The sequence below is a fragment of the Misgurnus anguillicaudatus genome, chromosome 2 (assembly GCF_027580225.2).
Source record: "Misgurnus anguillicaudatus chromosome 2, ASM2758022v2, whole genome shotgun sequence".
Lineage (NCBI taxonomy): Eukaryota > Metazoa > Chordata > Actinopteri > Cypriniformes > Cobitidae > Misgurnus > Misgurnus anguillicaudatus.
Window position 1 is genome coordinate 15,992,524 of NC_073338.2, and position 26,026 is coordinate 16,018,549.

General features: G+C 38.5%; 1 protein-coding gene and 1 long non-coding RNA gene across 2 annotated transcripts; both read right to left on the reverse strand.

The window, feature by feature from the left end:
• Positions 1-2,595: 2,595 nt before the first annotated feature.
• LOC141368835 (uncharacterized) lies at positions 2,596-8,319 on the reverse strand. Its single transcript, XR_012372261.1, has 2 exons — positions 6,040-8,319; positions 2,596-5,222 (listed from the first exon to the last, which is right to left on the reverse strand). It is a non-coding gene; the product is annotated as an uncharacterized lncRNA (long non-coding RNA).
• Positions 8,320-10,588: 2,269 nt separating this feature from the next.
• On the reverse strand, positions 10,589-12,294 carry LOC141366155 (uncharacterized). The gene has a single exon (XM_073871534.1). It carries the CDS (start codon positions 12,119-12,121, stop codon positions 10,589-10,591), a length of 1,533 nt encoding a protein of 510 aa, XP_073727635.1. The 5' UTR covers positions 12,122-12,294.
• Positions 12,295-26,026: the final 13,732 nt, after the last annotated feature.

A 26,026-nucleotide genomic window follows, 5' to 3' on the forward strand; every position in this document is an offset into this window, starting at 1 on the left:
ATGAATCTACCCTTGTCCCAGTCCTCTTGCAAACGATCCAAGCCAATGGAGTTTCAAAATGGACCGAAAATTGCAGTTTGTTTTAACCAATGCATGCACTGTGTGGCGGTTTCCCGGACAGGGATTAGACTAGTCCTAGACTAAAACATTTTTAAGAGCTGTCCAAACTGAAAACAACTTGCACTGACATATCTTAAAATACATCAGTGCCCTTTGTTTAGCCTCAAAATGCACACAGGTAATGTTTTTAGTAAGGCATGTTTGTTAAAACCAGATATATTTCCTAATTAATCTAAGGCCTAGTCCTGGATTAAGATAATCCCTGTCCGGGAAACCACCCCTAAATATTTTGTGATGGAAATTTCTTTGAATACCCTTTCAAGTTCATTTGAAGTATTTTTCTTAATATAAAATAACGTGTTAATGTTTCAGGACAAGGTAAGAATTTTTGATAACTTGCTTGTTGAAAATGATTTCAGACATTGTTTCAACATGTTTAACACATGTGCTTTTAAATTCAATGAATTATTTTATAAATGGTGTTTTTTTATGTATGAATGTAATGTATGTTTGAAGTGATTATACTTGCACTTAAATTTATTTAAATTAGCATACATCTTGCAACATACAGTACTAGCATATTTTCATGCTAGCATTAATTGTCAAATATTTATTATTTTACAAATAAATCGTTTGTGAACAATATTTAATAGTTGTCTGCTTGATTTCATTATTTAAAGTTTACAAATCGTATGTTTTTTTTCTCTTTTATATTAAAACTAAACAATTACTGGGTAACACACAGTTGTGTTAAATTAATAGAAAGTTACACATTAATGTGTTTACTGAAGCAACACATTTTTTGTGTTGCATTTTATAACACATATTCTGTGTTAAATTTAACTCAACATGTGTTGTCCCTGCGCACACTCAGAACATGTGTAAAAAATAACACATGTTGTGTTGTTTTTAACACATTTGTTTTAAGAGTGTGAGTTGATTAAACAAAAAAATTAGGGCAGCAAAGACATTTTTACAGTGCATGTTAGGAGCAGTAGTTTTCAAACATTCGAAAACACTGCCTGATTTGAGATTTATAGATGATGGAGCAAGTGTTTTGTCATATTAATTGTACAGCCGCCTTTACAGGATATCATTTTTGTATGTGGATGCGCGCATTGATGCATATAGGCTTTTTTATAATGCATACATATATTTTGAAATATAAAAATGTAAATGAGGATCAGATATACGTTTCTTAACAAACGTGCGTGTTCATAAGAGCCGATTTATTTTTCTGCCAGTGGGTGTTACAATGTCTATATTCTGCTTCCACTCTTAAAATTTTTAGTCAGGGGATACAATACTCCTAGTAAAAAAAGGTAGTCTGGAGCCCTGTACCCAAAATAACTTTTTGTGGACGTGCATAAAGAGACAAAAGTTACACTTAATCTTTTCCTGGACATTTTGTTTTTATAGTTTGTCAGATACTGTTGTGTATCGTCATAGGATTAGCAAGCAACACATCGATTATCGGAGAATCCGAGAATACTATTGTTACCGTGAACCATGCATCGTGTACCGAATCGTATCGTGAGGTATGTTGGACTTTAAGGCGTCCATTGCATGTTCATAATTAGAGGAAAGACATGGTATTAAAAAATAAGCTATTTATTGATCAGATATGAAAAAGTTTTACAGCGCGCTGGGTTGTTTCAAGGCCACATTTGCCAAGCAACCAACCCCCAGCATTTAGGGAAACAATTATTTATAAAGTATGTGACGTCGATCTTCTTCTTAGAATCTCCACCCACAAAGGCTGCTTTTCCTCCTTGATCTGACTCCATCACCACACCCAGTTTCAGCCTGTGGGGGTATATACCACACAAACATACAGAACACCTTGTGCCCTAGAGCATTTCATCCTTATATGGCAATGTCTTATTACAGGACAATCTTCTACATTATTCATGGGCACAAAGGCATAATCATTTATATATTTTAATACATTAATATTCATGACAACATTTAATTTTATAAATCCAAACACTTCTATATGCAATAATCTGAAAATGAATGATTATTAGTGAATTAATATCAAAAGCATGTATTTCTTTTGTCTGTGTGTTTTCTCCTTCAAGCGTTGTTCTTATTTTGGCTATCACTAGCAGCTGCAAGGTCGGTCCTACGCTCAACCGAAACCACGACCTTGCAGTTTTTACACACACACAGACAGCCCTCATATTTTCAGCACAGGAATCAATTTTGTAAAGGCACACATAAGCTGAATTATAATGATATGATTAGTAGAATACATTTAAACAACATCAAATTCCACAATTCCCTCTCTTGACCTCTGAAAGAGGTCACACATTTTCTTCTTCATCATCCTCGAGGTTCTGTAGGCCTAATAGGGGCATGCTATATGGGGGTGGATTATTCTCTTTTTTCTCTATTGCAGACACTATCAGTCTGTTGCATAGGAATCTAAGACAGGGAATGCAACAACATCCACAAGTGACCAGTATGGCCACAAATACTCCAATTGAGACCACTATAGATGTTCATAAATCAAAGGTGTATGATGTCGTTGAATTTTTTTTTTTTTTTGTGTGTAATTTAATTCAATTCCCCCATATCTCTGTACACACGAATCTTGTGATGTAGTTTTGGACCTTTTGTCAATTCTCAGATTACCTCCATTGCTTATGTCAAATATTATGGTGATTATAATTGCAGCTATAACCCCTAGGGCCCACAGAACCTTCCAATCTCCATATAGCTTCATCTCTGTGGAAAAAATACACTTATGCCTATTGGCTAATACTCAAAAAACAATCGTAAGTTCAAAAAGGAAAAAGAAAATTAAAATATAAAATTAATACTGTAAAATTGTATAAGAAACTTAGAAATTAAATTCAAAAGGAAACATTGAAATGCAAGATTATATAAGGAACTTAAGAAATTCGAAATTCGAAGGTCAATATGTTATGTAGCTACCCAGGTTATAATGAATAAACAGTAATTGTGATGTTCAGGACAGGTCCCTGAACACTTCTGTCAGGATTTCCAGCACTTGGAAATCCAATTTATCTAACCCACACCCCAGCTGTTGGTAAAATTCTCATATGTTGGTAAATCAGTACAGTTTTGTTTGGTTATTAAATGAAAGATCAGTCTGCCGTCGTCCTCATGGGTAACTGCACATTCACCTGTGTGTTTGTTCTGTCTTACAACCTTTTGTGGTTCTGTTGCTGGGCTGGAAAAAATGTCACCTTTTTTATGCACAATTTTACAGAGTGTTTGTGTTTGTTGACTTTGTTGTTGGTGTTGTGCGAGTGTTACCACTGATGTTTCACTTCCTGTTTGTTCTCTCTGTATTCCAGCTGATTCACTTTCAACACTCTCCCTCTCTTGGACCTGAGTCCTCAGGTCCACACCGGTTTCTGTGAGAGACCTGCTGGGATAATCACATTTAACACATGAAGAGAGATGGAACCAGGTGTCGCCTTTGCCCTGTAGCTGAACACAATGTTAGGTTCTTGCTTTTACTCTCGGTGGCCTGGACCCTCTTGGTTCGGCCCAGCACCATCTGAACACCTTCACTTTCACTCAATCATCATTTGTAACAACTTGTTCGTTGTCCCGGTGTCGTTTAGCCTGGCAGGAAAAATTTTTAATTATAGCAGTTAGTTTGTAAAAATAAACATCATCAGTTAGTGGCAGGATTATATCCTGCACCAAGGCGTTCCGTGGGCCTGGAAACTGTCGATCTGTAAGCAATTCAAAGGATGTGAAATCAGAAATCCTGTTAACAGAAGAGCGAATAGACATTAATGCAATTGGCAATGCGTCAAGCCATGTTATTTTTGTCTGTGCACAGATTTTGTCAAGTCAAGTTTTAATGTCAAAGTCAGGTTCATTATTTCAGCTTTGCTCTGTCATTGGGGCGATGAGCAGCCCCGAAACTATTTGTCAATTCCAGTGCTTGTTTGTCAATTTGTCAGATCTAACTTTGTCTTGGGAAACCATGGTTGGGGATATAAGTGGTTTATTAGGCAGTTGACAACAGCCACTTCATTAGGTACCTTCACAGCCTGTATCATATGTCAGGCTTCGCTAGCATGTATTATAGGCCGGCCTTTCCTGGTTTCAAACCCACCTATCTGCCATATGGCAGTTCCATATATACTGCACCAATCACATATGCAGATTCACTATAAATAATCACCCTCTCTTCACCAGCGTAGCACAAGGTTTTGACAACAGCTATCATTTCTGCTCTCTGTGCTGACTGTTTACCCTCCAATTTGCCACTTATTCTTGTCACAAAATCATTTTCAACCTGTTCAACAACTGCAAAACCTGCCTTCAATGTGCCATCTGCTGCTCTGAAACAACAACCATCTGTAAACAGTGTGATTACCAGTGGGGGAGTTGTCAGTGGTACCTGAACAAACCATCTCTCAATTTGTTTGCTTTTTCAGTCAATGGTATGCAGTCATGTGGCTCACCCTCATTGATTAGATCGCCATGTTAACTCCCTCATGCGCATACGTAATGTTGTGGCTTGCCAAAATCTTTGCTAACTTCCGCTTCCTGAGGGGAGAGAAAGTGAAAGCAGTTGAATTTACGAATGACATTACAGAGTGTGTGGTTAGTACCGTCAGTGCATGGCCCATGACAATGTGTGATGTTTTTGTTATCAATTTCGCAAGGCCTGCTGCGTAGCTTTCACATGCTGGCTGTCTTTGTTCAATGGGGTCCAATAAAACACTGCTGTACATCAAAACCTTCCTACCACCTTGCGACTTCTGATATAACACCCCGTGTGCACTGTTTTGTGTTTCAGAGACATCTAGGATGAACGGCTTAGCGTAGTCTGCACAATTCAAATGGGCTGCCTGTGATAGTTGTGCTTTTAGTGAAATGAAGGCCAGCTCTGCCTCTGGGGTCCACAGTAACCCTGCCCTCAGGTTTTTCATGCCCTGCTCTCTCACTAACTCCCCTAAAGGTGCAGTAGCTAACACATACATTGGTATATACTGTCTGCTGAAACCCGTGAGGCCTAGAAATGATAACATATCTTTAACAGTTTCTTGCCTTGGGTGAGAAATGATGCTCTGTCTCTGTTGTGGGGTTAATGTTGAACCCTGCGCTGTTACCATTCTGCCCATAAAGGTCATACATGGTCTGCAAACTTGCAGCTTTTCCCTGCTCACCTTGAAACCTGATATGTGTAGCTGTTTCAAAACCAATTTAGTAGCTTCCATGCACGTTTCCATGGACGTGGCTGCTAATAGCAGGTCATCAACATACATAATCAGTACACATCAGTCAGGTAGCATGCATTTGGTCAGTTCTTGTTGCAACACCTGATTGAAAATGCCTGGTGACAAAATGAACCCCATAGGTAAACGGTTATAGGTGTATTGGCGCCCCCTGTAGGTGAAAGCAAGACATGGTTTACATTCATCAGCAATGGTTATGCAGAAAAAGGCATTAGCCAAGTCAATGCATGTAAACCATTGATGTGCAGGCGACAAATTGGACAGGGCCACATATGGGTTTGGTACATTCATTGTTCCTGTCTCCACCAAAGTGTTTATAGCTCTGAGATCATGTACTAACCTATACTTGTTTGAGCCAGGTTTTGGTACTGGAAAAATGGGTGTATTCCATTCAGAATAGGTTGTAGTTAGAACTTGTTTGTATAATAAACCCTCTACTTTTTTTCCTTACTCCCTCCTCTGCGTCTGGTTTATTTCTCTATTGGGGTACCCAGACTGGTTCTGTGGTAGACAATTTAAATGAAACTGGAGTGATGTTACAAAACCTACATCAGTTGGGCCCTGAGACCATAGGTCATGTGGCATGCTTTCAATCATTTTTTCCGTTCCCTCACCGTCTGTGTTTTCCCTACCATTACTTCTGGCCAGCTGCTTATGTTTTAAAATTGCGACATCCTCAGTTTGCTGTTTGATCCAATACACATCATGGCTGTGTGAATGCAACACACCAGTTATATGTGTTTTCTGCCAATCAGTTACAGTGAGTACTGTTTTAACCATGCTGCTTAACTCTCTAGCCTCATGATTAAGATGCAATGCCAGTGAAATGTGAGGTGCAGCTGTGTCAGACATTTTATACCATTCTTTTTGTTTTTCTGATAAGATTATTTGGGCTGCCACGCCCTGTTGGCCCACAAGTATGCCATCACCCACCAACCTCCACCTGGTTCCCTCAATGGTCTGAAAAAGTTCCTCATAGGTTGTGTTATCAAACCTGTCATAAAACATAGTACAATGTAATGGATCTATGGGTGGTAGAAATAGGGCTATGTCTTTTATCCATGGCATATATGTGTTGTAAAGGGTCACTACACTATTACTGGACATCTCATCTTCCCAATCTGTCTCTAGTTCTGCCCAATAAATGTCAACTGACTCTTTATACTTTCCCCCCACCAACATCCATTGATTTCCTGTCTCTGTTGACCCCAATGAACAATTTATATTATTTCCATCTGGAAATCCAACTATGACACCATCAGGTGAGCATATTATTCTGGCCCCTAATTTAATTAGCAAGTCTCTGCCCAGTAAAGGAATGGGTGCATTGGAAGAGTACAGAAATGAATGCGAGACAGATTGATTAGCAATTGTTGTTGGTAAATGTTTAGTTAATGGCCACTTTTCAATTTCACCAGAGAAACCCATCACACTCACTGTTTTATTACTCAAATCTTTTCACTGTAAGGTGGCTCTTATTACAGTGGAGTATGTAGCTTCAATATCACTAGAGCTTTTAGTGGTCTATCGTTTACCACTATGTCCATGAGGGGCTCAGCCATTCCCCTCATGGTGGTTCCCTGTGTGCCCCGTCATTCCTCTGCATCATCACCATGACCCCATGATGGGTACACAGGCGCCATTAAATCAGGTGATGATGAGTTGTGTGGCGCTGGTGGTCCCCTGCCAAAACCACCATTTCCACGCCCGCCACCTCCTCTATTGGGATCCCATCCCCTTGCATTTGGTGCGTTAAGTGGATACCTTACACCGGAATATTGGGGCTGTGGCCCAGCTTGAGGGCATCTACGGGCCCAATGACCTTCTTGTCCGCACACAAAACATGCACTACTTCCAGGGCCGCCGTATCCTCCCCTGTTTACGCTACCCCTCCCTCTGGGAGCCCCTCTATACTGTTGATACCCTCCCCAGTGATTCCCTGAATATGGTGGGCCTGTATATGGATCTGGTGGGCCATACTGGTTTAGATACTGGTTGGGTCTCTGCTCATTGGGGCAACCTGAAGTGGTGGGTGGTTGGGCTTGTTGTGGCATTTGTTTCTTTTTGTTAGTGGCCTGTTTTGCTTGCTCCAATTGTAATTTAAGTAGTTCATTTTTTAGTTTATCAACCTCAGCCAAGTCTTTGTTAGATTTATCTAAGGCCTTTTCTATGTAGAATACCAAATGACTCTCCCATAGTTCATTAGAAGCTGATGGGATGTCTGGATTATTTTCCATGGTGTGTTTGACTCCCACTGGTGCACCTGCCATTACAGCTGACCTGAATATGTCCCTGGTGACTGGGTTATTTAACCCATTTTCTTCTGTTAATTGTTCCCATTCAGCATTACATCTGAAATAATAAGCTGCTCCTGTCTCATCTGGTTTAATTTTGAATTTAATGTTTTGGTACACTGTTGGTGGAGTGGGAAACTGGGCCCTAAGCGCCTTACCGATGTCTGTACTCACCGTACTATACAATGCGTCGCTATCTGTCAATGTCAAATTGGCATTTTCTTCAAAATCTTGTACTTGAGCTTTACTTAAAATTTGTCCTAACAGACATCTGATATCACCCACGGCCAGAGCTACACCATGACACATTGTAGTTAATTTATTTAACCATCTCCCTCCTCCACTGGTAATCGGTGGGAGTTTACTCATTATAGCAGTGAGATCACTATGTGTCCATGGTTGATATTTTTTAGTTCCTTTGTGCACCACTATGGGATATTGTGTACCATCTACCTCCTTTTGTTCCCTATCTCCAAAAAGCTGTGCGGGGGGTGTGGGGACTACGTTCGACTGTACTTGTGGTGGCTTGTTTGGTATTTGGTGGGATGTTATCCACTGATTAAATTGATGTTCTCGTTCATTGTCTATGTCTGATCTCTCTGCATTCACTTGAGTCTGTGGTGGGTGTTCACTGGTTGGGTGGTAGTTTATACCAGACCTGGTGCCTGACCTTTCAAGAAACATCTCACCTTGCATGGTAACCTTTAAAGGTTCCTTTGAATGTATTAGGTGATGCTTTTCACAATCCTGCTCTAATACCATACTTCTTAACTGTTTCAATTCCCTCTGCATACCTGTCCCCCTTCTTTGTTCTTTGCTATCTCTTAAGTGTAGCGATGGTTCTGAACCATTACTACGACCACTTGGTGCTTTGGAGTGTGCACCGCGTTCCTTTTGTTCACTGGCTTCCGAGCGGTCATCAACGCCTTCCTCTTCCTCATTGTCTATGTTGGGACTAACTATAGGATCACCCTCAAGACCCCCACATGCTCCATGTGTAACATGTACACCACTAACGCTGGGTGGGTGTATCACTGGTGTCTTTGGTGTATATGGCTGCAAGAAATCAATGGGTTTTTCAACAACCCTAGACCTCCTGGCAGAAGACATAAACTCTCCCTCTTTAATGACAGTTTGTCTTAATTTGTACAGCTCATGTTTTATTTCTTTTAGTTCATCACTGTCCTCTACATCTACCTGACCGCTATTAATTTGAAACACAGGCTGTTGCATCGGGGCCTTGGCTGTCTCATACAGAGGAGGTGTGTGCAAAGAGGGGTAGATCGATTTCACTAGGGGTGGGGCTGAAGGAGGAGCCGTAGGCGTCACATTTGAATCTGGCTGACTGTTTCCGTGTTCAACTTCCTTTTGCTTTGCAGCTGCACCACTGTCAACTCCCCCTTTTTTTCTTTGATTTAATAGCCTGCATAGCAACAGCAACCAGAGCTAATCTCATCCCAATTCTCAACTCTTTCTCTAAACTTGTCCCATTTGGCCCTTTGCCAAACCACTTTTTTCTTCTGCCTTTACAATCTCAATTTCATTGTACCAGTCTATGTTCCATGGCAAAAATAATAGGCGTGAGAGGAACTCTCTTTTTCTCCTCTGCCTCCCAACAGTTTTCTTCTCTCAACGTGTTCCACGCTAATGCAACCTCTTTTTTGTCTTTTCTTAACATCTTTAGGACCAGTTTGGGCCATCATTAATTTAATAATTTTTTGCCATTGTACATACACTGGTGAACACCCATATTCATCACACTCTTTTTGGAACTCTGCCATTTTCACACAATTTACAAGCGTTCAAAACTTCAAAAAGCACAACACGTCACTCTTTTCTAGCAGAAGGATATATACACCAGTAGTTTACAGGAGTTTCACCCGCAATACAAACACAATACAACTTTCACAGGAATGTCACAAAAATAACAACAATATATCAACAATACAATTCACATTAAGACGTCACTTCTTCTTTCCAGTATTCGTGGACCTTTCATCCACGGGCTGCTGTACACCCCCTACGGCTACAACCGAGTCGGTATTTTATAATACCTAATGTATTAAAGGAATCCTCAACCTTTTTAATTAATTCTGTTAACTTACACCGCCATTAACAGTATTCGTGGACCTTTCATCCAACGGGCCTTTAGATTAGATTAGATTAGATTAGATTAGATTAGATATTCCTTTATTCGTCCCACAATGGGGAAATTTCAGTGTTACAACAGCATAAGACATAATAATATAATAAACATTTTAGCAAAAGAAGTATATATAGTTTATAGACATATTGCACCCAAAAGATATTGCACTTTTTCAAAATTTCTATTTTTTGCCCATGTCAAAAAATGTCTGTATCAACACGATGTACTTATAATGATGATGACTGGTTCACTAGGAGCAGCTCAGATTGTAAAGTCTTATAGCAGCAGGGAGAAAAGAACGTCTGTATCGCTCTTTCAGACACTTAGGATGTAACAGTCTGTCACTGAAGGAGCTCCTCAGAGCTGAAACCGTTTCATGCAGTGGGTTAGTGTCGTTCTCCAACAATAATGATAGCTTTGCTACCATCCTCCTTTCTCCCACCTCCTGTACGGTGTCCAGAGGAATCCACAGGACTGAGCTGGCCTTCCTGATCAGCTTGTCGAAACTCTTTCTTTCTGCAGTAGAGATGATACTACACCTGCATACTACCCACATAGAATATGACTGAGGCCACCACAGAGTCATAAAAGGTTTTCAGTAGCTCTCTTTGCACCCCAAAAGACCTTAGTCTCCTCAGCAGAAAGAGTCTGCTCTGCCCTTTCTTGTAGATTGCCTTAGTATTATCTGTCCAGTCCAGTTTATTGTTTAAATACACACCCAGATATTTATAAGAGTCCACTCTCAGAATGTCCTTTCCCTAAATGTTCACTGATGGTAAAGAAGTCTGTTTACGTCTATGGAAATCCACCATCAGTTATTTGGCTTTCCCCGCATTTAACTGGAGGCAGCTCCATTTTCACCAGTCCACAAAGTCCTGGATCAGTACTTTGTACTCCCTATCATCATCATCTGAAATCAAACCAACGATGGCAGAGTCGTCAGAGAATTTCTGTAGGTGACAGGTTGATGAATTAAACTTGAAGTCTGCAGTATAGATGGTAAAAAGAAACGGAGCCAGAACCGTTCCCTGCGGGACGCCAGTGTTGCAAACAACCATGTCAGACTCACAGTCACGGATCCTCACATACTGTAATCGGTCTGTAAGATAGTCCAATATCCAGGAACACAGATTATGGTCCACTCCCATGTACATCATCTTATCCCTCAGAAGCGTAGGTTGGATAGTGTTAAAAGCACTGGAGAAGTCAAAAAACATGACTCTCACAGTGCTCCCAGCCTTTTCTAAGTGTGAAATAGCACGATTCAGGAGGAAGATGACAGCGTCTTCCACTCCAGTGCCAGGTTGGTAAGCAAACTGAAGTGGATCCATTAATGGGCTCACTAGAGGTCGCATATGAGTTAGTACCAGCCTCTCTAATATCTTCATCAGATGCGAGGTCAGCGCTACTGGTCGATAATCTCCCAGGTCTTTTGGGCGCGACGTCTTTGGTACAGGCACCACACAGGATGTTTTCCATAGCTGTGGCACCTTCCCCAGCTTGAGGCTCAGTTCAAAAATGTACAGCAATATGCCGCACAGCTGGTCTGCACAGGTATTAAGTAGTCTGGAGCTGATGCCATCTGGTCCTGTAGCCTTCTTTACTTTGGTTTTCCTGAGCTCCAGTCTCACCTGTGCCTCAGTAAGGAACATTGTGTATTGGTTGGAGTGGGGGCTGGGGGGAATTAGCAGGGAGGGAGAGTTAGGTGTGTTATGTGTAGGCTGTGAGTTAATAGCAGTGCAGAGAATGATGGGGCTGGAGCAATCTGCTATGCAAGCAGAGAGGGGAGGTTTCAGCAGAGGGAACTGGGTGGAGGTAGGTGAGAGTGGCTGGTCAAATCTATTAAAAAATAGATTTAGATCATTCACCCACTTGAGGTCACCCTCAACCTGAGAGTTGGATTCCTTATGACCAGTGATGGTTTTTAGCCCCTTCCACACATCACTGACGTTGTTCTGCTGCAACTGATCCTCCATCTTCCTCCTGTAGCATGCTTTTCCTTCTCTGATCTTCCTTCTCAGCTCTCTCTGGACATTTCTCAGATCTTCCTTGTTTCCAGATTTAAAGATCCTCTTCTTCTCTTTAAGAAGAGTCTTTATATCAGGGTTAATCCATGGCTTGTTGTTGGAAAAACACCTTACAGTCCTGGAAGGTACAGTATTTTCCACACAGAAATTAATATAATCCGTAATACAGACTGTTAAATTGTCAATATTCTCTCCATGATTATTACATAATTCCTCCCACATAGTTGTTTCAAAACAGTCCTTCAGAGCCTCATTGGTCTCATCAGACCATTTCCTCACTGTACGGGAAACAGCTGGTTGCCTGCATACAAGAGGTTTGTACACAGGTTGGAGATAAACCAGGTTGTGGTCCGATTTACCCATAGGGGGGAGGGGTGCTGAAGTGTAAGCCTCCTTTGAGTTTGCATAAAATAAATCCAATGTTTTATTGTCTCTAGTATAACATGAAACATACTGGATAAATGTGGGTAGAGTAGAGGATGGCGGGGCATGATTGAAATCTCCAGAGATAATGAGGAGGGCGTTTGGGCTCTGTGTTAACACCCCCTACGGCTACAACCGAGTTGGTATTTTATAATACCTAATGTATTAAAGGCCTCCTCAACCTTTTTAATTAATTCTGTTAACTTACACCGCCATTAACAGTATTTGTGGACCTTTCATCCAACGGGCCTTGCACCCCCTTCGGCTACAACCGAGTTGGTATTTAATAACTCCTAATGCGTTAAAGGAATCCTCAACCTTTTATTTAATTAATTCTGTTAACTTACACCGCCATTAACAGTATTTGTGGACCTTTCATCCAACGGGCCTTGCACCCCCTTCAGCTACAACCGAGTTGGTATTTTATAACGCCTAATGCGTTAAAGGAATCCTCAACCTTTTATTTAATAACAAAATTCAATGATTTCAAAAAGTTTTTCACTCTGATCAATTTATAAAAATTTAAATTTGTAATTCAGTTCGGATCTCCTTATCAACACAAGTAATTTGGTATATCCAAATAGCAAAATTCGATAAAACAGGTTTCTGCTTACCTTATTTTAGTAGAGCGCTCTTTTTGTGTTGAAATGGAGCCCTCCCTTACTCTGGTTTCTTCAATGTGAAACCGTCCTTCCTCTCACTCTCTCCTTTCCCTCCAAAGAACATCGGGGTAATCAATTGTTGGACTTTAAGGCGTCCATTGCATGTTCATAATTAGAGGAAAGACATGGTATTAAAAAATAAGCTATTTATTGATCAGATATGAAAAAGTTTTACAGCGCGCTGGGTTGTTTCAAGGCCACATTTGCCAAGCAACCAACCCCCAGCATTTGGGGAAACAATTATTTATAAAGTATGTGACGTCGATCTTCTTCTTAGAATCTCCACCCACAAAGGCTGCTTTTCCTCCTTGATCTGACTCCATCACCACACCCAGTTTCAGCCTGTGGGAGTATATACCACACAAACATACAGAACACCTTGTGCCCTAGAGCATTTCATCCTTATATGGCAATGTCTTATTACAGGACAATCTTCTACATTATTCATGGGCACAAAGGCATAATCATTTATATATTTTAATACATTAATATTCATGACAACATTTAATTTTATAAATCCAAACACTTCTATATGTAATAATCTGGAAATGAATGATTATTAGTGAATTAATATCAAAAGCATGTATTTCTTTTGTCTGTGTGTTTTCTCCTTCAAGCGTTGTTCTTATTTTGGCTATCACCAGCAGCTGCAAGGTCGGTCCTACGCTCAACCGAAACCACGACCTTGCAGTTTTTACACACACACACAGACAGCCCTCATATTTTCAGCACAGGAATCAATTTTGTAAAGGCACACATAAGCTGAATTATAATGATATGATTAGTAGAATACATTTAAACAACATCAAATTCCACAGGTACCCTGCGATTCCCACCCCTAGTCTAATATGTAAAAAATGCTATTACGTGTAAACTGCTTGTCTTGCTCCAGGCCATTCCTCCCCACGATAACAAAGGCTTGAGAGCAGTCGAATTCATCATCTAGCAGGACATGAGGTGCTTTGTCGCACCTCTTGCTCCAAATACCGAATAATGTTTGCTTTCTGACCTTAAGACAGAATTTTCCCCATGTAAATATGCACACATAAACAGAATAAAAAGTGTCATAAATGATACTTACAGCTGCCAAATCAATAAAAGCTTGCTTTGCCTCTTGGTAGGAAGGCTGAATCATCTTGCTGGCCATTTTGTGGGGTTTTTAATGCAACTCCAAGAATGTCTTTACATTTAAAGAAAGAATAATGAATTAATCTCAAAGCAAACACACTGAATAAAAACTCACTCTTTGACAGTAGATGGCTTTTTCATATAAAGTAATATGAATATGAAGTTCTCTGAATGACTAATTAGTAATTTTGAACTATTCAATTTAATTCAATGCCAGATCCCATTGTGAAAAATCCTCTTTAGACATAGTGTTTAATGTTTTAGCAATTAATGTGACAATTTGGGAAATGTATAAAATGAAAATGTGAATGATATATAAACACCTTTCACCAGCGCAAACCATAATTTTGTCATTTAATAATGACTGTCAGGATTTACTAAAGACGCACAGTGGATAATGAGAGCTGAAAGGTGTGGTCTAGTTATTTTTGTGACTGATCTTATTGCATATGCATTTCTAGGAGTTTTCCTTTCAGATGCAACATTTTTGGGAAATTATTTAAATGATTCACGCAACAGGATTTACTAATGTTAATATGGCTGATATTTGCGTGATTATTTAATGCCAACAAAGGCATGTCTTAAATGACTTTGAGCTTGAAATGGCTGGAATTATTGCTAAAATAAAGAGGCACCAAAGAACAGAGAATGCGTGATACAATGCAGAGGATTGTTTTAACATGTAACAGTTTATTTGGAATGCCATGATATTTTTATTTGCTAAAGTAAATAAAAGAGGAATCACTAGGAGAATTCACACAATACCGGCTGTTTCAAAACTTATTGTAAACCTTCATCCTCCAGTTCTTTTCAGTGTACGATGGCTTCATTAGCATATTACACACCCTAAATTTTTCCGCTGTGATGTCTGTTGTGGCTGAACTCAAGATCAGCTCTGCTTATGTGCGATCCTAAAACTAATTTGTGCTGCTCTAAGTAGATTGCGTTGGTCCTTATGAAAATCTGCTGTTGGGCCTGTGTTTTTTAATTAGCTTTTTTAGTAAATAACCCACAGATATTACCCTCCCATTGGCGCTTTTTTGTAATTGCGCTCTCATGCTAGTTTGCCCTGTTTAGTAAATCTGGCCTTATATTTGTTGTATTACAAAAATGTATACCACTTGTAGTAAACTTGTAAAGTTACCCATCTTACAAAGAAAGGTTCAAATTTACTACAAGTGATACCTAAAAAAAAAAATTAAAATACATTTTAGCATATTTTAGTTCATATTCATGTACCAAAAAATAATTTTTTGTATACTATATTGAGTACAAAGTTAGTACAATAGAGCACTTTAGGTCTGCGTAATACTTCAGACCATACAATGTAAATGCAAAAAATTTTTTTTTAACCTGATAAGGAACACTGTGCCGTACACGGCACACCCCCTCCCTTGCACCTGAGGCTGCATTACGTCATTGTAACTTTGAAGCATTAAATCTTCAAAATATACGGTCATGTGGCACATCGTTGTAAAGCTTAGACTTTCGGGATTCCATTAAGCGCACACACAAAGCATAATATGATTTTTAGCAGTCATAAAACTGTAATCTAGTTGTTAGTTACCTGAACCGGGCGGCGCCGATTTAGGATATTTACTTACCTTCAAAATCTTCCCTTTATCCGCTTCGGTGAAATTGTCCAAAACAAATTGTTCATAAATCCCCAAAAGTCCAAGGAAATGGAATATCCAAGCCTTTTAATCCAAATCGATTTGTTCATCTCACAATCTTGACGTTTCTGACCGAATTACGAATTAAATAGTGTATACAATTAGTCCACTAACAGACATTCGTTCGAATCTCACTTTTCATTCACGATTTATAATGACTATATTCGGATGTCATGTTTATTGTGCAACGTCTGAGGAACAAATGAACCCCCTTGTGGAATTTCAGCCGTTCCATAAGAGGCTACAGAGTTCATTTTTCAATTTTTCTGGATAAACTGGTAATTGTAATTTTTCTCTGCTTTTTTGATTTACTTTTACTAAATTGTAATTTAAGAAATAAATTCGCAGTACTGACAGGAAGACAATCACATGCATTTGCTATGATGTATTTAATGTACCTTGGTTGTTATTTGGTATTTTGGGCAAAGAATGTGAGACAGAAAGCCATGTATCACATCAAATGTGTAATTTACGTATATATTAATGTGAAACACAAATGTGAAGTACAGTCTAACAAATACGTTATATTATTACTTTAATATGAATTTAAAAGGAAAGGAAAGCATCATGTGGACTAGTTAATTCATTAATATTTTATTAGTAAACACCTTCCATAGATCTGTGACTACTAGGCAATCCAAAACTTTTGGAAATACCACAGAGTAATACATTATTTACACATTCACACATCATTTAATAACGTACACATTTGACTAGATACATGGCACTTCTTTGGCCAAAATACAGCCAAAGTACATTAAATACGGCATTGGAAATTAATTGCATGTGATCATCTTCCTGTCAGTACTGCACTATTTTTCAATTCAATTTATTTTATTTTTATAGCGCTTTTCACAATTGGTAAATTTTTTCAAAGCAGCTTTACATTGATAGAAACAGTGAAAAGCACATAAGCAGCTAAATTTGCTGCGGCTATAAATCAACATTATAAGCGAGCGTATTACTAATGTAAAGTATAGAAGAGGGTGCTAAGTTCAGCCCAAGAAGGCTGTCTCCCCGGGTTGAAAAACCCCTAGGAGAAAAAGCCCCGGACTTTTTAGCCGGGGACAAAAAAACCCTTGGGAGATATATATACATGTAAACGGATAAGGAGATTAAGCGGGTTTTGCCGGTGGTTGTTGGTCAGGCATCAGCTGGGCATCACACTAAAGGACGGCCAGTAGATCGGAGGTGTGCCGACTTTCACATTTACCGGAACTGGATCTGTTTGTCTCATTGTCCTCGGGATCGAGGACGAGACAGGGAAAGAGAAACAAAATCCTATTAATGTAGGGGTCGTTTACATGTAATGCAAGTGATGTGGTTTAAATCAGCTTGGTTCCAGACTGGCTAACTATTGCGGCATAAGTATGTTACCCACAGTTGAGGATTTAGCAAATTGGGGGCCCAATGCGAGGGTATCTATGGGAACTATGGGTCACCATCCGAAGAAGATGAACATGTCGACCACTACATTGTTGTGATTAATCAACACTGTTATTGGACATGTTTTAAGAGAGTGATCTGGATCAATTGCAATACTGACAGGTTGTGGACACTTTATATGTGTGCTTATTACTATAATTGCGATAAAATATCACCAAAAGATTGCGCGTCCTACCCCTGCTAATGTACGACCCACAGCAAACAGATAAATGAAAAATAACAAAAAAGAAAAATTTTTGATTAAATTTTTCATTTCTTAAAGCTCCAATGTGTAGGATCCACTCCCATCTAGCGGTGAAATTCTATATGACAACCAACTGAATATTACTTTCTAACCCCCCCCCCCCTTTCGGAACACGTTTTAACTTGTATGGTGGCCCGGCCGTGTCATGCCAAGGTTAACATGGCTTCCAGTAGCTACAAAGCAAAAGCAATGACGAGTCCTTCTCATGTCATTTAATCATGAGCGGGAGTAATGACGGGTTTAAATGGACGGGAACTAATATTATGCCAGAGTCCAATGTTTATGTTTTAAGTAAACGTTACATGTCCGTGTATATGTAAGAGCTTTCTCTGATATTGGTGAAAAAAGATCGCTCAACTTTCACATGCTTGTAAAATGAAAGACGCGCAGATCCAACCCGTTCTCACCAAGATGCGTACAAATGACACGCAGTGTGATTATCGTGCAATAGATACGCCAAATTCCGGTTTTGCGTGCATATGATACGCCAGTCCTTCCCATTCACTTATATGGCGAATCGTTTCGTGATGTTTTATTTATTGTTTTCTCATTTGTTTTCTGGTTTTTTAAACCATTTTCGCTTGGGTTTAGGGCTAGATTTCAGATTTGTTTAAGCAGGTTATTTAATATACAGGTTTCTCTATGTTTTTATCTATATTTAACCTCTTAGACGTCGAGCCAGCCCCCCCCCCCACTCTGGCAAATGGCATACCCAAAATAAAAAGGCTGTTGCTCATGCATCCTACTGTCTACAAACATAACCAAGGTGTCTTTTGAAAGCTAACACTTCAAATTTCACTACTAGAAATGCAGAACTGTTCTAGCAATAAATATTTCATAGATATGGCAGCAGAAATACAGCGCTCAAGATTTTTTCTCTTTTAAAATATTTTCATTCTTACATTTCTATGGCAAAATAACTAACCAACCAGTGGTAAATGAGCCTGAAAATATAATTGATCTAAACTCACAGGTCTTGACAGTCTATTTGTAAAATTTGAAGTTGATACAAGCAAAAATGAGGTTTTTACAAGCTTTTTTGTTAGTGTATGTCTGGGTGTCTTTCCAAAAAAAGCCACTTGGAGACTCCAAAGGGACACTTGGTTACCACCTTCTACATTGAGGTCTAACATGTTTATCTGACCATTTCCACACATTTTATTTTGATTTAGTATGTGACAGAATAATATACACTGTTTTTTCTGGAAAATACTAACTTTCTGGATATATTTTAAAAGGTATTTATGTGCATTTTTCTTGGTGTGCTATTTGAAGGCTCCAAAAGGACACCCAATTACTTACTCATATAAAATGAAACAATGTCTTTATTTACTTACATAATTTTGCATGGTTTAGGAAAATGTACAACATTAAAGAACAAATTTATGTATAGGTTTTTATATGTTTACAATATAGTAGTTATCAACAAACTGTGATAAAGTATTGCACATAGCTTGGCAGTGCTGTGACACGAGTCAAAAATACAAACTATTTACAAAGTATTGCATTTACACTTTAGGATTATGACTATTAGTGTAATGTACCATCATGCCTGCTCTATTCATACACAAAATTCACACTTTAGGATTATGAATAGCAGTGTAATGTCCCATCATCCCTGCTGTACTCATACATAAAATTCACACTTTAGGATTATGGCTATCAGAGTAATGTACCATCATCCCTGCTCTATTATACACAAAATTCACACTTTAGGATTATGAATAGCAAAGTAATGTCCCATTATGCCTGCTGTATTCATACACAAAATTCACACTTTAGGATTATGGCTATCAGAGTAATGTACCATCATGCCTGCTCTATTCATAAACAAAATTCACACTTTAGGATTATGGCTATCAGAGTAATGTACCATCATGCCTGCTCTATTCATAAACAAAGTTCACACTTTAGGATTATGAATAGCAGAGTAATGTACCATCAGACCTGTTCTAGTGATGCCATTTGCACACATTCACAATACTATCTTACAATAATCTGTCAACAGTCTGCCTCAAAGTACAGTTTTCTTTTCAGCATTGTATTTTCACCAACCATACAGTGCTGCGTGAGTCAGATGGAGATTCTATCTGTGTCCTTTTCTTTCCTCTCCCCTTGGCACAGGTGAACGCAGGTGAAGATGTTTAGAAAGGCAGGAATGATTAGTCTGTGGTCCAGAGGCCTCTGGTAACCACTCTTCATCAGAAGTGTCAGCATCCCTATTGACATTTACAAATAGGTTTAGAAATGCATCTTCTAATGCAACAGATAATATTACACAGTCGAACTATCACGTATTCACTGCATTTTCCTCCCATTGACACAATAAGAACGTTTTACTTTCTACATACAGTAAAACATGTTTCATATGCTTTACATAAGTGTTTCTAAGTGATGCTAATGGCTACAACAAACTGTATTATGGCTACAACAAACTGTATTAGAAACTCACTTTCTACTGTAATAACAAGTTAGAAAGAGCTTGTTACATTTTGCCCTTATTTGCGCATGCAAGTTACTAGTCTTCCTTCAAATACGTTATATCGCAATATTAGCAATTGAATAATACTTTGATTACACGATGCATCAATGCACTAATAAGGTATAATAGTCAAAGTCATAAAACGCCTTTTACTAAACAAATGTAATACGAAGTAAGAATAATACAGTACAGATCGCTAAAATACTTATAACTTACCGATCTAGACCGTGTAAAAACATTTCCTCTTGTTCCAAATCGACACTGCAAACACTTTCTTCTTTGGTATCCTCGACATTTTCTTCATCACTGCTTCGCATAAGTTCTTCCAAGGCAGCAGAAAGAGAAAAAACTTCTGTCCTCGATGCTAGTCCATTGTAAGAAGTGCTAACAAGCAGGTGACGTCTCAAAGCCCTGTATGTGCACGAGCACGAGTGCGTAACTCTTCTGAGTGCTAATGTATACGCACAGATAACAACACTATAATATACAAGCATTATGCAAATCCGCACATGGGTGTATCCGTCATATCATTAGCTACACGTCACTAGACGCTACATGATTTCAATTGGTCATTTGTCCATTTTTTTTATAAAAAACTTTTGCATACGCACAAGCAAACGCTACCTGCAGAACACGCCCCCTTTCACTATTTTATAAGTTTGCCGGGGTAGTTTTTATCAGAAATGACTTGAACTACTCTCATTTTGTTTAGAACACTCTACTAGATGCATTGACGCGTTTGGATTTATCGAAAAATGTGTTTTGAAAGACATAATCGTCGAGTGAACGGAAGTATGACGACATGTTTACCAGATACGAGGGTGTAAACAATGGACATATAAACCTTTTTTTTTACCGGTCAGTGTGTTTTGTGCAAATATTTACTATGGATATTGGATACTGGACTACTTTTCTTCGAAGAGCAATACATGTTACCATTATTTGACCAGACATCTCGTTGCTAGAACACAAGAAGGTAAGGATTCGTCCGCTTTGTTATAGCTTTGCATTGTTTTACTCTTCATACAGAATAACCAAAAACTCCTACTAAGTTATTTATATTGTTGAATGCATACACGCAAATGAATTTGTGTTCTTTTATCTTTCAAACGGTGCATTGGTTGACCACATTAGTTGACTAAGTGTTGTTTAAATGAGCAATGAATGTAAACAGTGAGCGTTCGGCTGTAATGGCGAGGCCGCCCATGATCTTTGTCTGTTAACTTGTTAAGCCATGGTCGCTTGGAGTTGGGGTTAGAGTTGGGGTTTGGGTTAGGATGTCATTTTTATATAACAAAAAGTTGTTCTAACCCTAAACCCAAGCGAAAATGGTAAAAAAACCAGAAAACAAATGAGAAAACAATAAATAAAAGTCACGAAACGATTCGCCATATAAGTGAATGGGAAGGACTGGCGTATCATATGCACGCAAAACCGGAATTTGGCGTATCTATTGCACGATAATCACACTGCGTGTCATTTGTACGCTTTTTGGTGAGAATGGGTTGGCAGATCAGACGCTTTTATCAATGAAAGGCTAAAAATTACGCTGTACACCGTGTGTTTGTGCTAGAGGTCAGAAAAGATGAAAAACATTTATCTCAGTACCTCAGATTACATAAATGGGCGGAGAGACGGCGTGCGGCTGTTCGAACACATTAAACCACATGCGTGGTTACACTAACAAGTGTTATGCATAACCATGCTATAGTTAGCCAAGGAACTATAAAACTTCAAGTTTACAACATAGACTGTATATAGATGTAAACGAATATGCTGAATTACCTGTGGAGAAGATAGAAAGTATGCAACTTCTGTGGCCCTTGAGCCTCATGATCTTGGTAAACTAACATTACTCCAATATTGACTTTGGTCTTGATGTTTTTTTTCCTGTCGCGTTGTCGTTTTAAATCCCCGTTTTGCTTCCTTGGCGACGTGTTTTAATGTCCTCGAGAATAGTTCTTCAACAGGCTTTCAAATCTGCCTCAAATCAAAGCATTAGATCGCGGGATCATCACGGTGTGTAGCTGTTGTAAAATCCGAAGGATTCAGTCCACGCAGGTCGCATATTCGGGCTGCATACGTCATCAAGCCTGGTTTATTTAAATTAACTGAGCATTACATTCGCAAGTCATAAGCATATTACATCAATTTACAATTAACTTAGAATAATTGTCAGATTTATAATTGTTAATATTCTGAAATAAGACCGTCTTGATGACGTTTACCGCCTACACATGCAACCTCCGGAGGCTTCAGCTAGCGGCCAGCGTGAGTGTAGTCTGAAAGCGCGAAAGGCGGAGCTTGAATTTCAGGAATGTCCCTCGTCGGCGAATGTATTTCAAAGATGGAGGCACAACATGGATGCACCAGTCGAGCGACTCGACCGTATGTATTTTAAATAGCAGATTCTACACTTACGAGAATACTTTGATTAGTGGGTGGAAGTAATTACACATGAATGAGCACATATACTTTACAAAGAAAACATGGGTTTTTGCTAAGAATGAACTTAAAAAAGTACACAGTGGAGCTTTAAATTAGAATTTGGTAAAAGTAAAACAAAACAAAAAAGGAGAGAAAAATTACAATTATCTAATTACAAGTTTATCCAGAATTTTTTTTTTAAATGAACTCTTAGTTTCAATTTTTTTACATTTATGTGGTATGGTCTGAAAATTGAATTGTGAAGTGTAACACAGACCACTTTAAGTACATTATTTAAGAATTTGGCCAGGGGCGATTCTAGGATTTTCATTTTAGGGGGGCTCAGCCCCCAGTAAGGGTATGATTAAAAAATATTATTTAACTATTAGGTTGTATACTACTAACCTTATTGCAATCCACTATTCCATTGTATTCCCTGTGTTTCATATATGGGACTAGAAAATTTTCATTTGGGAATGGAGATTTTTTACAATGAAGACTTCCTGATTCATTATTCACTGTGCAAATACACGTACACATTTCCAGTACAAACACATCATTTTACTGTTTGCATTTCTATGCTCACATAGAAACCTTAGCTAAGGTTTTTTTTGACAAAAGGAACTTTTAACCAGAAAATAAGATAAATATGTGTGTTTACATAAATGTAAACATAAACCGGATTTGCTAATCTTATAGGTTAATATTATTAGTTGATAGCCACTGTGTTAATCTGGGAATTATACAGATCTAAAATATAGAAAAGGGGAATGACCAACAAGTGATCTACCTTAATACTGAGTTGTCAAGATGCAGTATGATGTGGTTTTCAGGACAGGGTTTAGATTAAGCCAGGACAAGGCCTTAGTTATATTAGGATGTTTATGTAGTTTTTACGAGCATACCTTACAAAAATATTACAGGTGTGCATCTTGAGACAAAACAATGTGACTGATGTATTTTAAGATATGTTAGTGCAAAATACTTTTAATTAAGAACTAAAACTCAAACAGGCATTTTAGTCTTGAACTAGACTTAAGCCCTGTCCGGGAAACAGCCCCTATGTCTATACTGTAGGTCAGGGGTCTCCAACCTTTTTATAAGCAAGGGCTACCACAATGGATAAAACAATCTGTAGGGGTACTTTCTGACATAGTTTAATCAAAACTTTTTCTTTTACTTGTTGTTTTATTTTACTTGTTGATACGTTTTAGTATTGTTTAAAATGTTAAGATAGGTAAACCAAGCCAAGCTAATATTAAAAATACCACGTTGAACCCTCAAAAACTTACTAGTGAAGAAGTTTTATTTTAATCCCAATCTACATTAATATGATGAATATGAGTTTACCATTATAATCACACACAATTTGTTTACTATGAAGTTATGCAGGTCATGTGTTATGTTGTGTGGGTCATCTCTGTGTGGATTTAAGAACAGCTGTGTGTAATCAGGTTTCATGGTAGTTTAAAGAGCCATCTGGCGGGCACAAAGGGTTTTCAGCCAAAGGGCAAATAGGTCATGGGAACAAGACACTGGTCTGAGGAATGTCATGGGGGTCTTGCCTGAACAGAAACATATTGTTTTAAGCATGAGGGAGGGAACAAAGACCATATATATTTACCAAGCCGGGCTCACAGACTTCAGACTGATTTGGAGAATGCCCCCAGAACTTCACTCGGGTTCTGGGGAGATTCATCAGGCAGGCTCGGCTTATTATTTTGTCCGGAAAATAAAAGTCTATCTCTTGAAATCAAAACCTAAGACTGAAGATCATTTCACTAAAGGAAAAGGAAAACCACAACATTTGGTGCCGAAACCCGGGATAGAAAAGAGCTGGACAGTCACACCACCTGGGCGAACCTGACGAGCAACACAAACAGCATATGGCCAGAAGGTAAGCACTTTTTGCTTATTAAATTAGGTTTGTGTTGTTGGCCAGATTTTGCTCAACGTGGTGAGAAATTTAAGCTCTTCTAAATTTAAGAACCATACATGTGAACTGGGTTTTGATTTCAAGGGTACAATCTAATTAAGGCATGCATGCATGAATCTGTGTCAGTTACTTTGGCTTTGATGATCATGGTGAATTGAGACAGATTTAAGTTAAGGGAACGCGTAAGAGTTTGTATGCAAGGTTGCATATGCTACGTTTGTCGAAGAAGTGTATAACGTAGAGGTTTAATTTGGTTTAATTTGAAGTTAAAATTCTAAATCATTACGTTGATGGAGGTGCAGTAATGATTGTTTTAATTGGTTAATGTAAAAAAGGACACGCAAAAGTCGTCACGTCGGGGAAGTGCACTGACGATTGTGTATTTATTTAATAATTTGTGTTTGAGTATGTATGTATGCAGCTGCAGAGAATTTTGTTTGATAGTGAGAGAAATGTGAACGTGAATCTGGCAGGCAGGGAGAAAGTTTCCCTGTGGGCTGTTAAGGGGGGTGTAAATGCTGTCCTTTGTGTGTATGGGGGATGACTACTGTGTTAGAGTGGGGAAGAATGAGCCCTAAAAAAAATAAAATAAATAAATAAATGCTAATGGGTTATTACTGAAAAATGGTTGGGTTAACAATTTGGTTTATAAGTTATCAAACATACATTTGAAATTTAAGGTTTGGTAAAAACAATTGACACCAGATGGGACATCAAAAGGAGCACAGAACCTGAGACCACAGCTGGCTTTCTCAATGCACAATGCAATCAGGTGGCCACCTACAGAGATGAGCAGTTTTGCTTGTTTAAAGATTGTATTGTTCACCTGAGATGGCTCGGGGTGGTCAAATCACAAGTGCTGGTCAAATCACAAATGCTCTTCCAAATTTAAGAATAAAAAGGGGAAATTAAAGATTACTAGATTAATGATAAGAATAAAGGGTTTCATTTTCAAGAGGAATGGGTGCTAGGACAGATGATGGTTTATGGTGTGAATGAGTTTTATTTTTGTCGTTGAGTGGCTTGGATAAAGATTTAATGTTAAGTTGAGAAAATGCCTAAGAAGTTTTGCGAACCTGAGTGTTACCGTGTCGGGGCAGACACGTTGGGGTTCGGAGAGAGGAGTTATTAAGTCCTGCAGGTCAGGTACGGTCTATGTGTTATTTGTCTTGTTGTTTTGGAAGGCCCGGGCTGATGAAAGATATTGTTTTTGTTTTATTTGTCATGTCGGATTGGTAAATTGTGTAAGTGAATTTTTTCCACGTTGATGGAGGTGTAGTGGAAAGATGAATTTGGCCAGGTAGTCTAGATAGAGTTGTTTTATTTTATTTGTGTGAGAATGCAATGTGTCTGTGATATACAGAGTCTGTGTGTGTGTGTGTGAAGGTCTGAGATGGAAAGAGTGGGGGCTGAGTGAGCAGTGGGTGTGTCTTTCTTCTGTTGCTCTGTAGAGAGCACAGAGAGGTGTTGTGTTACAGGAGTGAAGATTGTTCAAAACTATAAAAAAGGGGATAAAGTTTGAAAGTATGTGAATAAGAGTAAGAATATGATTAGGGATAAGAGACAGTTACAAATGCTGGGTAGTAAAGATTAGATTTGAAGACATCTGAGGTATTGTAGCCAAAAATATTAGTTATTACAGTGAAGTATACAGCTACTTCTAGAAATTAAATAATTCATTTAAAGGATTGATTAAAAATAAAAAAATTGTGCTCAATAGGAAAAGATTGCTTGTCCAAAAAAGGACAGATGTTGGTGATGGTATTTTATTCTATTTGACAAAACCCTACAAAATATTATAAAGGAAATTTTATTTTAAAGACACATTGGAAATCTAAGTAATTATT

Coding starts and splice junctions, on each gene's coding strand:
- LOC141366155 (XM_073871534.1), bottom strand. CDS start 12,121: ATGGGTAAATCGGACCACAACCTGGTTTATCTCCAACCTGTGTACAAA.